Source organism: Clinocottus analis, unplaced genomic scaffold, assembly GCF_023055335.1.
Source record: "Clinocottus analis isolate CAN_PGR_092001 unplaced genomic scaffold, fCliAna1.0.p SCAF_19, whole genome shotgun sequence".
Taxonomy (NCBI): Eukaryota; Metazoa; Chordata; class Actinopteri; order Perciformes; family Cottidae; genus Clinocottus; species Clinocottus analis.
The window spans coordinates 51458-64166 of NW_027175920.1; the positions used below are offsets into that span (position 1 = coordinate 51458).

Genomic DNA, 12709 nt, shown 5'->3' on the forward strand with positions numbered 1-12709 from the left:
GAAGTACATTTACTGGAGTACTGGACTTTCAATGTACTTGTATTTTGTTTGAGTATTTCCTTTTTCTGATTATTTATTCTTCTACTACTACGTCTTAGAAGTAAATATTGCAATTTTCTTCCCAAAAATTACGCATAAATGAGACTTTATTGATCTCCATCGGGTGAAGTATATAATACATGTATAGAAAATTAAATAAAAGGTCAAATTCCCATAAATGGTCTCATCAGTACCTATAAAAAAAATAATAATAAAAAAAACACAAACGCCGACTGACCGTGGGAACAAATTTATTTCTATTTAGTCTCATGTACAGAAAGAATCAATTTACAGTTTACAAACAACTGACCAGGTGTATGAAGCAAACCATCTACAGCGCAGGATGAAGGCCGACGGCTCCTCGCGTGTACTTGTACTAGCAAAACTCCCAACGATGCAGTTTAATGTGTACTCTCCGTCCGAAACACACAAGTTCACATAAAAACCAACAACAGGTGCTCTCGTGTCAAACAGAAACAAGCAGGGAAAGCCACAATTGCACAACTCGTGATGACAATAATAATAATTCGATATCTGGTCCCCCACAATAAAAAGGTACATTTACAGCAGTGGACGCGACAGTTCAGTAGGAAATCGATTCGTCGGACTTTCACATCACATCTTCAGTTTGTCCGAGCGGCGTCGCTTCAAAACCATCAAACACATCGCAGCCGTCGCGGCTCGGTGACGCGGTGGCGTTCACAGTTCACAGGTGATGCGTGTCAGGTGGCGGCGAGGAGCGAGTGTCGGTCAGCGCGACGTCGTTGTAAACATTTACGACCGGAAGTGAATTTCGTCAGAGCTGGAGGACGGGAAATAAAATTCAGTGTATCTTCTTGGAACGAGTTCATTTTTGGCAACGCGAGTTCAAAGCGTCTGAGTCTCGCTTCTTCTTCTTTCTTTTTTTTTTGTGTGTGCCAAACATCCTGATCAATAGTTAAAAAAAACAAACAAAAGCAATGAAAATCGTTAAAAACACTATTCTACATGTTACATGCACGTCTCTACGCCGTAAAATCTCATATAGTTCATCGTACATTTACAAGTTTGAGTGAAAAAATCGGATAGATACAATAAAACGGAGATATTAAAGGACGTAACGGAAAAGTTTTTTGATGTGTGTGTGTTTTTTTTTGGCAGGCGTGCTCCCCAGAGAGACGTCGTTGTTGTCGTTGTTGTTGTCACAATGCAGTGTGTGCTTATGCGTGCCCGGTGACGCCTGGCTGGTAACGAGGGCCCTGCATGCCTCTCACTCGACCCCGTGTGAAGGCACTTACAGGAGGGACGTGGTCCAGGCCCGGCCCGGGGGAACAACCCCCTGGAGCTCAGTGGATAACAAACAGGGACGTCTTCAAGTAGCGTGGCGCGGTGGCGGTTTAGGGATTTCCCACGTTTTCTTGGCAACTAGAAGGGGTCGTCTACGCAGGAGAACTGTGGAGGGGCCTTTTGTTTCACTTCATACATTCATATGCATGCAAAAACCTTTCCACAACCCCAAAAAGAAATACAAATTATCCTTCAAAAAACCGTCTGGGAATCTATTTACACGACAGAAATCAAGTCCACGTTTTGGCAATGAATGGAGATGGAGGAGAGACCCGATGAAGTGACGTGAACACATGATCGCGGGAGGAAGTGCGACCCCGAAGGAGCAGAAACGCAAGTCGCTCGTCGTGGATTCACAGATCGTATCGTCCGTTTACGACGAGGAACAAATCATCAATACGGCCGAGAGGTTCCCGACATATTTGAGCCGTTTTCCTCGAAAGAAAACTTAAATGTAGTGGTGTTGTTTTAGAGGAAACAATGGCGCACGTCTTCTACCTTCAACGTGAGCGTCGGTGTGTTTTAAGAGAGAGGAAATCTAAGCCGCCCGTCAATCACCATTAAAAAAAACATAAAAGTCATCCACTTCCAGACGCTTGGTGTCAATCAAAACTATCACATGATCAGTTAAGTAAGTGCTTCGCTCTTATATTATAATATTATAAAATGGCTATTTCCACAGTCAGTGTGTATGCGATGGCTCAGACGATGGTTTTTTCGGCGGCGTGATCGGTGACGGAGGTCACAAGGAACCGGACACGAGGGAGAGACCACGAGGGGAATCAGAAAGTGCAACGAAGAAGCACCTCGCCAAACACAAAAAGGTCAAGACGACGACAACCTGAACATGGACCGGTGACGCGTGGTTGTGCTTATCGTGATCTCCCTGGCGTGGAACAGATCCCCCCCCTCCCCCTCCTACGGCGTGGAGAAGACCGTTGAAGAAGTGTTTTCCAGCGACGGCTCACTTCCTGGGGTGGAAGACCATGAGGGGCCGGTCCTCGATCTTCTGCCAGGGGCTCTTCTTGTTCTCGTCCTTGTCGTCGGGGTCGTCCTCGGGGCTGGTCATGGAGTCGCGGCGGTTCTCGCTGTTGCTGCTGCGGCTGCTGTTCACGCGGCTGCGTCCCCTCCGCGGGATGGTGGACCCCCGGGAGGAGGGGCCCTCGTCCAGGAGAGGGGTGAGGGAGTTCTCCTCGGGGGACACCGGGCGCCCCTCGCTGCCGCCGCCGCCGCCGCCGGACTCGCCGTGGTCGGAGTACGCCAGCTTGGAGTAGCACTTCCCGCCGCCGAGTCCGCCGCTGCCGACGCCGAGGCCCTTCCGCCCGCCCGTCCCCCAGCGCTCGTCTTTCCCCTTCCGGTTGATTCCCGACTTGCGCTCCTGCCCCTCCAGAGGCGGCTCCAGGTTGACGTCTCGGCCGGCGCTGCTAGGGCCGCCCAAGAATCCGCCGCCGCCGCTGAGGTCGTTCCCGGCGTCTATGTAGGAGTGGCGCACGTGGGCGTTGTTGCGTCCGTCCAGGGAGATGAACCACGCCCTCGGGTGCTGCTTGACGCCCAGCTCCAGGAGCTTCTTCTCCGTCAGCGCCTGCAGCTCCCCGTTCATCTGGGCCATGGTGGAGTCGTTGAAGAGCACCGGGATGGTCATGGGTCCGCCGGAGGAGTCGGACGCCCAGCTCGGGTCCTCCGCGTTGTCCCCCTGGGAGCCGCCTTGCTTCTGCGAGTGGTGGTGCTGGCCGCCGCCCGTCTGCGCGCCGTCTTTGTCCTGGTCCTTCTGGTCCTTCCCGTCCTTGGAGAACTCGGAGGGCAGGCGCATGTAGTGGGCCGGTATGACCAAAGTGGGCACCATGCTCCGGTACATGTTCTCCTTCATCTGGTCGATGGAGCTGCAGAAGATGATCTGACCCGCCTGCGTGTTGAGGGACGTGGGCCTGGCCAGGCCGTCCGCCGCCGCAGCCGAGTACTCGGGCGGTTTGTCCGTCTGGTTGGGCACGTAGCACTGGAAGCGCGGCGGCGACGGCGGGTCCGAGGCGTACCCTCGGTTGTCGTTGGCGTTGGCGTGGTGCCGGTGGTACTCGGACTCCTTGCCCTCCATGGGGCTGTAGCTGCGGTTGTAGTCCTCGTGCAGCAGAGGGTTGTCCAGGTTGTTGGTCTCCGTGGCGCGCGTCACCTTCATGGGGAAGCTCTCGCCGCGCTGGGGGCCCGACGCGCTCTTCCCCTTGGCGTGGCGCAGCATGTGGGCCGGGACGTGCTTGGTCAAGTCCTCCCGGGAGCTTTGGTAGTCCCGGGAAGGGGACATCTCAGATTTGTCGTTGGCGGGGCCGGACTCGGCGTGGCCGCCGCAGATCAGGTTCAGGCGCGAGGTGGACGTGCCCTGGTCTCGCTTGGCCCCGTTCAGGTTGGCCGAGTGGGGTTTCCCTTGCTGGCGACGAGGCTTCAAACACTTCCGCCTGAAACATTTTTTTTTAAAAACAGACACACTGAAGGTCAGAGAGGAAAGAAGCACCCAGAAACCTGCTGGGGACCATCACAGTGACAGCAGGATCCACACGCATTCGGACCAGTGGATTTCCATGACTTCCATGCTTGATTTATGAATAGAAACCGAGATGTGAGACCTGCGCCTACGCTCCCCACACCTGCAGTAGTAGAGCAGCACGCAGAGCAGGATGAGCACCAGCAGGGCCAGCGAGGCCAGGATGGAGAGCAGGAACAGGGTGTGGTAGGTGGTGATGTCCCTCAGGCCCGGATGAGACAGATCCAACCCTGCAACACAACGCACGGACGTCTCAGAAGCACTCGCTGTGGCCTGCGTAAATTGGAAGTTAGCGCCTGAACCTGTGTGACGCTAACTTCCCGTCGTCTACAAAATGGCGTCATCCTCACAGCGGATTAAATACTTGTCCCAGTGTCAATGCTAACGGGCGCTAACACAGAACATTACAGTCCAGCTGCTGCTGTTTTTCCGAGAGACATTCAGCAACACCCGCTGCAGGTGAAGACGAGTACCTGAGGACGAGGGGAACGCAGCCAGCCAGTATCCCATCTGAGGAACCACGACGTTCCACACAAACTGCTGGCCGTCCTTTTTGATGTAGCCCGTCCCGTTGCGGACCCACAGTCCTGCAGGAACAGTCCATCATGAGGCGTTAAAACGAGCAGACAAGAGGAACAGCAAAGTGACGTGGAGCGGCGCTCACCCGTCTTGGGCTGATACAGCCAGGCCGGCACGCTGGTGGCCATCCGGTTGCGGGTGTCGGACGGCAGCGGCACGGACACGTGGATCGGGTCTGAGACCTGGAGCACGGCGCCATCTTTGTCCAGGAGCTGAACGCTGAACACGGCCAGCGCCGTCAGGTCCGTCCAGCCGGTCTCTGCACCTAAGAGGACGGGTCAACGTCTTCAGGTACGACTTGAGGGTTCAGGATGTTTGAGGCTATTACACTGACTTTAACATTAAATGGTAAATTAAATGAATGTAATGTCACAACAAATATCTAGCATGCAGAGGAGGATTTCAGACACAGTCAGTGTCAATACGAGAGAGAAAAAAAATTTAAAAAATGTGAATTATTTTCTTAAATCTCTCTATGAATCAATTTTTCCATTAGTCCATTGTTTTTATTATTTTCTAATTAAAAGGTATATTTAAAATATAAAATATACATATTCATTTTTTACATATATTTTGAATTAAGAAAAATAAATATATATGTATATTTATATTTTAAATATATATTTTCTATAAGAAAATAATAAAAATGAAGACATATATATGCAGCCATTAAATATATATATAGTTTTTCTTAATAAAAATATGTATAAAAAATAATAAATGTGTGTTTATGTATATATATATATATATATATATACATATATATATGTATATATATGTATATATATATATATATATATACATATATATAAAAAATATTATATCTCTAAATTCACCTTTTAAATATATATAAATATCCTTTAAATATAGTGAAAATAAATACCCACCTTCATAAAGGTCATAATGGTTGCATTAAACAGCTGAAGCGCACTTTAATCTAAATCCTCATACATGCTCACCCGTGCTGTTGGTCTCCTGGCCCAGCAGGAAGGGGAAGCCTCCGATCTCGTACTGCGTGCGCGCCGTGGTCAGCGTGGCCGACAGCGCCGTGCCGTTGGCGCCGGGCGGCAGCTGCAGGGACTTCCTCTGCAGCTGCACCAGCGGCTGGCTGCGAGCTCCTGCAGAGAGGAACACGGATCTGTGGAAGGACCGAGCTGAGGACCGAGCTGACGCTTGAGGAACATTGATGAAGAAAGACATACGTGCTGTTGCTGTGGTGACAGCAGCAGCAAATAACACAGGGTCATCCAAATGTTATGCAGGGAAACCTGTGGAGGAGCAGGGAGGAGGAGGAGGAGGAGGAGGAGGAGGTTTCCTAATTTAAGACGTGATGACAGGAGAACTGTTGCCGGGTCAAACCGGCTCGACCCAGACTCCAGGAATAGGACCAGCGTCCCGACAGCTCGAGGAAAATGTTGGTTTTTTTAAACCCAGGACTCGTAAATTGCGTCTCAGCTCGTCGCTCTGAGCGGATAATCGCTCATGACTCATGATCAGATGGATTAGTGTGTTCCTTCAGAGAGATGTGTGTTTGTGTGTTTGTGTGTGTGTTACCTGGAGACCCCGACAGCACCTGCAGGACGTCATCGTACAGGATGAGGGTTCCTGGCCTCTGGACCAGCAGGTACAGGCTGACGGAGGCGTAAACTGTGAGAGGACAGGATAAATATAGAAATCAATTCATCTTTCATACCTTGGCGTTCTCTCAACTTAAACATTTGACTTCAGTTTAATAGATAATAAACTGGAACGTGTCGGTGAGTCGATAAAACAATATTTATCTTTGTTGGTTTTAGTTTGAAGGAAATCAAACGTGTTATGAATGAAGACATTAGTGGAGTCAAGAAATGATGAAATAAATCAATATAATAAAATAAGTAGAATAAAAAAAATACTAAAGTGTAAAAATGAAACACATATCATAAAAAATATTTTAAAAAAATACAATAAATGCTTCTTCCCATCTGAATATTACAATATTTCCTGATGGTATAATGAGTCAGATGGATGTGGCACGCAGCGGAAAACAACAACAAAATGCAGAATTAATTCAAAGTTTGGAGGCAGGAACTGGTGTCGTGTGTTTGCTGCAGGTCTGACGCTGAAGACTGAACCCCAGAAGAGTTCATCCTCTCTGGAGCTGCATGAGGCAGAAACACTTCACGTCAGGCTCTTAAAGTCCTGCAGCCGCCGCTTGATGACAGACCTGCAGCCGGCCAATGAGCTGACGGACCCATCCTGTTGTCAGGCAGATTTCATCAGAAGTAACAAAACAACATTGCATAGAGAGATGAACGGATGAATGAATGAACGTACGCGGGATGCGGCCGGAGTGCCAGGGCACGGAGTTGGTGACGTAGTCCTGCTTGGAGGCCGAGATGATGACCCAGGAGCCCGTGCGGTACAGGAAGCTGACGCGCAGGACGCCGTCGTCGCCGGCCCGGCTGGACGCCAGCGCCGTCTGGTTCCCGTGGACTTCCACCTGAGCGCCCGCCAGCGGGGACAGGTCGCTGTTGTCGAACACCTGGACTTTGATTTGCACCTCTAGAGGAAACAAAGAAGACACGAGAGTTAATGCTGTCACTCACGAGGGGAGCGGGAAAAGACTCTGTGGAGATGATACAGCATTTAAACAGAAATGACTCCCAATAGATCGAATCCCTCAGCGCTGTCTTACAGGAACATTCATCAGCAGCAGGGACGAGACTAAAGTCACCTTGAAACCACAGCTGGCAACAAAACAGATATATATATATATATATATATATATATATATATATATATATATATATATATATATATATATATATATATATATAAAATATATATATATTTACATAGAAAAAAATAAAATATATTTTATTAAATATATATTTTTTATAATATGTATAGATATGATATAGAAATAAATACATATATATTGTATTTTTTTATTTTTATATTTAATAAAATATTATATTGTCTTATAGATAAATACAGAAATAAGATGCAATATTTTTTTATAGATACAACTATATATATATATATATATATATATATATATATATATATATATATATATATATAATATTCTTAAAGGTGGACGCACTAGATAAAAGTCGCACTGAATCTAAGAATACACACACAACACTACACACACAACACTACACACACACACACACACACACACACACTCCCGGCACATCGGGGTGTGACTTCAGGTGCTCAAGACTTCAGGAAGCACAGGAAGTGACTTCCTGTTGGGAATTGAACCCCCGGCGACCCGCCGCTGCAGACTGATCCCTCAGCCGGAGGATTATCAGGACGGCGACACCAGGAAGCCGTTCGCCCCGCAGAACATTTTGTTTCTTGTTGGTGGACGAGGATGTGGGTCACACCAGGGGGAGGGGGGGGGTTGTTTCCATGGATACAAGCTGACTCTCCAAAACACGCTGGCTCGGACTCTGTAGAGACGAGCTGTCGCCATCACACCCCCCCCTGTACAGCAACTATGTGTGTGTGTGTGTGTGTGTGTGTGTGTGTGTGTGTGTGTGTGTGTGTGTGTGTGTGTGTGTGTGTGTAAACGCTGCCCCTCCATTAGCATAATTGGGTCAATAAAGGCTGCCTTGTGAGTGTGAGGAGAGGATTTCCTCAATCTGGACTTGAAGCAGCTCCACTGACAGAAACACTGACGACACATCAAGAGACCCAAATCACATGAAGCACAGACTTCTATACAACCAGAGGAGTCACCCCCTGGTGGTCAGGAGAGAGAATGCAGCTTTAACACATGAAGCATAGACTTCTATACAACCAGAGGAGTCGCCCCCTGGTGGTCAGGAGAGAGAATGCAGCTTTAACACATGAAGCATAGACTTCTATACAACCAGAGGAGTCGCCCCCTGCTGGTCAGGAGAGAGAATGCAGCTTTAACACATGAAGCATAGACTTCTATACAACCAGAGGAGTCGCCCCCTGGTGGTCAGGAGAGAGAATGCAGCTCTAACACCTGGAGCATAGACTTCTATACAACCAGAGGAGTCGCCCCCTGGTGGTCAGGAGAGAGAATGCAGCTTTAACACATGAAGCAGAGACTTCTATACAACCAGAGGAGTCACCCAATCGATTAGTCGACTAAATCTTATGTAAATAAAAAGCTGCAGTTCTTCTTCATCTGACGAGATGAAGAACTGGATTTCTTTAATCTTCGCTTGTGGAAAAAATAAATGAGTTAAAGGATCCATCGATTATCAGAATAGATGCCGATTGATTTCTCTGCCGATCGATCGATCGATCAGCAGACGCCTCGAGCCGAACTGCAGGTTTATAATTGCTGCAGCAGAGAAAATGCTGAGCTGTCAATTAACAGACGATGTCATCAGCTGAGAGCAAAACATCCAGTTTCACCTGAATGAGACTGACAAAGGAAGAAATACTGCGTTCACAGAAGAAGTACTTTGAATGGTACTCACAACTAAAGGTACTACGAGCATCACAAACAAAAGCACAGACCTTTTTCTTTATTGTTATTATCATTAAGTGTAATTTTAATGAATGTTTGAGCAGCATGTTGATGTTGTAGTTTAATATTTATTCACCAAAAAACACATTTTAAAGCTAGTACAGCTGGATGCAGATCCTTTTAGAAATACTGCATTCGGAGCAGTAGTACATCTGATGCTGCAGTGCTTTGTCAGCCGATGATGTGTTGTAGTAGAAGTACACAAGTACACGTACACGTACAGCGCTGTCTGCCTGTGAGCTCCGTGCAGCTTGAAGCATGAATAATGAAGTAATTACATAATGTCCTTCAGGAGGACAACAGCTGCTGCCACGCGCACGTGCATTTGTGTTCATGCGAAATGTATTTATTAAAAAAAAGACACAAAACGTGTCTGCAGGTTTGACACATCTTCATCTTCATCTTCTCTTTTTCTGTTGTTGCATCCATTGTTGTGCAGAGCCCGAGCGCGTGCGCGTGAATAGCAAAAGGCCCTTTACACACACACACACACACACACACACACACACACATATATATACATATATATTAGCTTTTAAAAAAAGCATTAACACGCGATTGTGTGACGTCACCTCATCGATAATAAAGAATCCCCCCCCCCCCCTCCTCTCCCGCGCTACATTGTATCACATCAGCGTCTCATGTTGTGTCGACAAAAGCCGTTAAAGAGAGAAGGAATGCAACCACTCCCATCTCCTCCACCGTGCTGCACTCCTCTCTCTCTCTCACTCCTCTCTCTCTCTCACTCCTCTCTCTCTCACTCCTCTCACCCCCCCCCCCCCCCCCCCCCTCTCTCCCCCGGACAGCTTACCGACTGCTCCCGGGTCTGGGAGAGATTTGGCGGCGCAGATCGAGACGAAGAGGAGCAAGCGAGAGATGTAGCGGGCCGGCATCCTTGCAAACTACATCTCTCGAGGCCGCTCGTCCATGCCCCCTCGCTTGCTTCCTTCCCTCCTCGCTTCCTTCCTTCCTTCCTTCCTCCCTCCCTCGCTCGCGCGGCAGCAGCAGCAGCCTCGCGGCCTTCAGCTCGCAGAGACAAGAGACGCCGCCTGTCTGCGAGGCTTCGCCTTGTTTTTGTTGTCTGAGAGGAGGAAGAAGACGAGGAGCGCGCGCACCGGTTCCCTCTGCCGAGCGCGCGCGGAACAGCCTGGCGTGACGTCACGCGCAGAACACTGATTTATGAAACGTTTAATACAGAAAAACTGAAAAGGATGATAATGAAACAAATATAAATGAATAGTCCTGCCTTATACACTTTACTTAAATAATAAAAATGCGTCATGCCAAAAAAAACTATGACCCCAAAAAAAATGCATAATTATGACAAGATTTTTTTAAAGCATGCCAAAAAAAAGTCATGAAAAAAAAAGTCATGAAAAAAAAAGTCATGAAAAAAAAGTCAGGAAAAAAAGTCAGGAAAAAAAGTCAGGAAAAAAAAAAGTCAGGAAAAAAAAGTCATGAAAAAAAAGTCATGAAAAAAAAGTCATGAAAAAAAAAAGTCATGAAAAAAAAAGTCATGAAAAAAAGTCAGGAAAAAAAAGTCAAAAAAAAAAGTCATGAAAAAAAAGTCATGAAAAAAAAGTCATGAAAAAAAAGTCATGAAAAAAAAAAGTCATCAAAAAAAAGTCATCAAAAAAAAAGTCATCAAAAAGTCATGAAAAAAAAGTCATCAAAAAAAAGTCATGAAAAAAAAGTCATGAAAAAAAAGTCATCAAAAAAAAAGTCATGAAAAAAAAGTCATGAAAAAAAAAAGTCAGGAAAAAAAGTCAGGAAAAAAAAGTCATGAAAAAAAAAAATCATCAAAAAAAAGTCATCAAAAAAAAAGTCATCAAAAAAAAGTCATGAAAAAAAAAATCATCAAAAAAAAGTCATCAAAGAAAAAGTCATAAAAAAAAAGTCATGAAAAAAAAGTCATGAAAAAAAAAAGTCATCAAAAAAAAGTCATCAAAAAAAAAGTCATCAAAAAGTCATGAAAAAAAAGTCATGAAAAAAAAGTCATGAAAAAAAAGTCATGAAAAAAAAAGTCATGAAAAAAAGTCATGAAAAAAAAAGTCATCAAAAAAAAAAGTCATGAAAAAAAAGTCATCAAAAATAAGTCATCAAAAAAAAAGTCATCAAAAAGTCATGAAAAAAGTCATGAAAAAAAAAGTCATGAAAAAAAAGTCATGAAAAAAAAGTCATGAAAAAAAGTCATGAAAAAAAAAAGTCAGGAAAAAAAAAAGTCAGGAAAAAAAGTCAGGAAAAAAAAGTCATGAAAAAAAAAAATCATCAAAAAAAAGTCATCAAAAAAAAAGTCATCAAAAAAAAGTCATGAAAAAAAAAAATCATCAAAAAAAAGTCATCAAAGAAAAAGTCATAAAAAAAAAGTCATGAAAAAAAAGTCATGAAAAAAAAAGTCATGAAAAAAAGTCATGAAAAAAAAAAATCATCAAAAAAAAGTCATGAAAAAAAAAAGTCATGAAAAAAAAAGTCATGAAAAAAAAAAATCATCAAAAAAAAGTCATCAAAAAAAAAGTCATCAAAAAAAAGTCATGAAAAAAAAAAATCATCAAAAAAAAGTCATCAAAAAAAAAGTCATCAAAAAAAAGTCATGAAAAAAAAAGTCATGAAAAAAAGTCATGAAAAAAAAGTCATGGAAAAAAAAGTCATGGAAAAAAAAGTCATGAAAAAAAAGTCATCAAAAATAAGTCATGAAAAAAAAAGTCAGGAAAAAAAAGTCATGAAAAAAAAAAGGCATAAAAAAAAAAGTCATGAAAAAAAAGTCATGAAAAAAAAGTCATCAAAAAAAAAAGTCATGAAAAAAAAGTCATCAAAAAAAAAGTCATCAAAAAAAAGTCATCAAAAAAAAAGTCATCAAAAAAAAGTCATCAAAAAAAAGTCATCAAAAAAAAAAGTCATGAAAAAAAAAAGTCATGAAAAAAAAAAGTCATCAAAAATAAGTCATGCGATTGTTGTCATGTTGATAACAACAACGTATGTTATTTTCAACATGATGTCAGGACTCAGGACTCAGGACTCAGGACTCAGGACTCGTCTCTGGAGCTGCTCCTCTCCTGCAGTCCTCCTCCTCCTCCAGCAGGAGGCGCAGGAGAGCTGCTCCTCCTGCTGTGACCTTCTCTCAGAACACTGTCACACACACCTCCACCAACGTGTGTGTGTGTGTGTGTGTGTGTGTGTGTGTGTGTGTGTGTGTGTGTGTGTGTGTGTGCGTGTGTGTGTGTGTGTGTGTGTGTGTGCATCTCAGAGGTACATATTGTACTTTTTACTGCATTATTCTGACAGCTGTTACTCTGCAGATTCAGATTATTAATGAAACATAAGCGAGTATTGAAGGAATGTTTTCATTCACTGTGAGTCAGATAGTGACCACATGAGGTCACATGACCTCATGTGGTCACATGACACATGCAGACGCAGTGACATCAGGTCATAAAGAACTCCTAATTAAAAACAGACCGTCGCTCGCAGGACATCCCATAATGCCGTGCGGTGAAACGGTGAGGAACGAGGTCAGGCTGGTAAATCGAGGCGCTGACTCAGCTCATCTGCTGCTGAGGAGTTCTGTTTCACTGCCGAGGCTGAAACACTGAAGAAGAAGAAGAAGAAGAAGAAGAAGAAGAAGAAGAAGAAGAAGAAGAAGAAGAAGAAGAAGAAGCAGAAGAAGAAGAAGAAGAAGCAGCAGCAGCTTGACCTCTAAGGTGATAAAGTGGAGACAAAAAAAAGAGAACCATGAA

At 44.6% G+C, this 12709-nt stretch overlaps 1 protein-coding gene across 2 annotated transcripts; it reads right to left on the bottom strand.

Annotated features, from left to right (window-relative positions):
• Positions 1 to 273: 273 nt before the first annotated feature.
• On the bottom strand, positions 274 to 10098 carry LOC137789726 (protein FAM171A2). Of its 2 annotated transcripts, none has more exons than XM_068583490.1 (8): positions 9787 to 10098; positions 6791 to 7018; positions 6029 to 6121; positions 5434 to 5592; positions 4560 to 4739; positions 4369 to 4482; positions 3999 to 4125; positions 274 to 3809 (listed from the first exon to the last, which is right to left on the bottom strand). In XM_068583490.1, exons 1-8 carry the CDS (start codon positions 9866 to 9868, stop codon positions 2330 to 2332), a joined length of 2463 nt encoding a protein of 820 aa, XP_068439591.1. In that variant the 5' UTR covers positions 9869 to 10098; the 3' UTR covers positions 274 to 2329. The 2 variants fall into 2 exon arrangements, with proteins under 2 accessions (XP_068439591.1, XP_068439590.1); XM_068583489.1 differs by having other exon boundaries at positions 3978 to 4125.
• Positions 10099 to 12709: the final 2611 nt, after the last annotated feature.

Coding starts and splice junctions, on each gene's coding strand:
- LOC137789726 (XM_068583489.1), bottom strand. CDS start 9,868: ATGCCGGCCCGCTACATCTCTCGCTTGCTCCTCTTCGTCTCGATCTGC. Junction 6,122..6,790: donor GCACTCCGGCCGCATCCCGC/GTACGTTCATTC, acceptor GTCCTCTCACAG/TTTACGCCTCCGTCAGCCTG. Junction 4,740..5,433: donor CCAGGAGACCAACAGCACGG/GTGAGCATGTAT, acceptor CCGTCCTCTTAG/GTGCAGAGACCGGCTGGACG.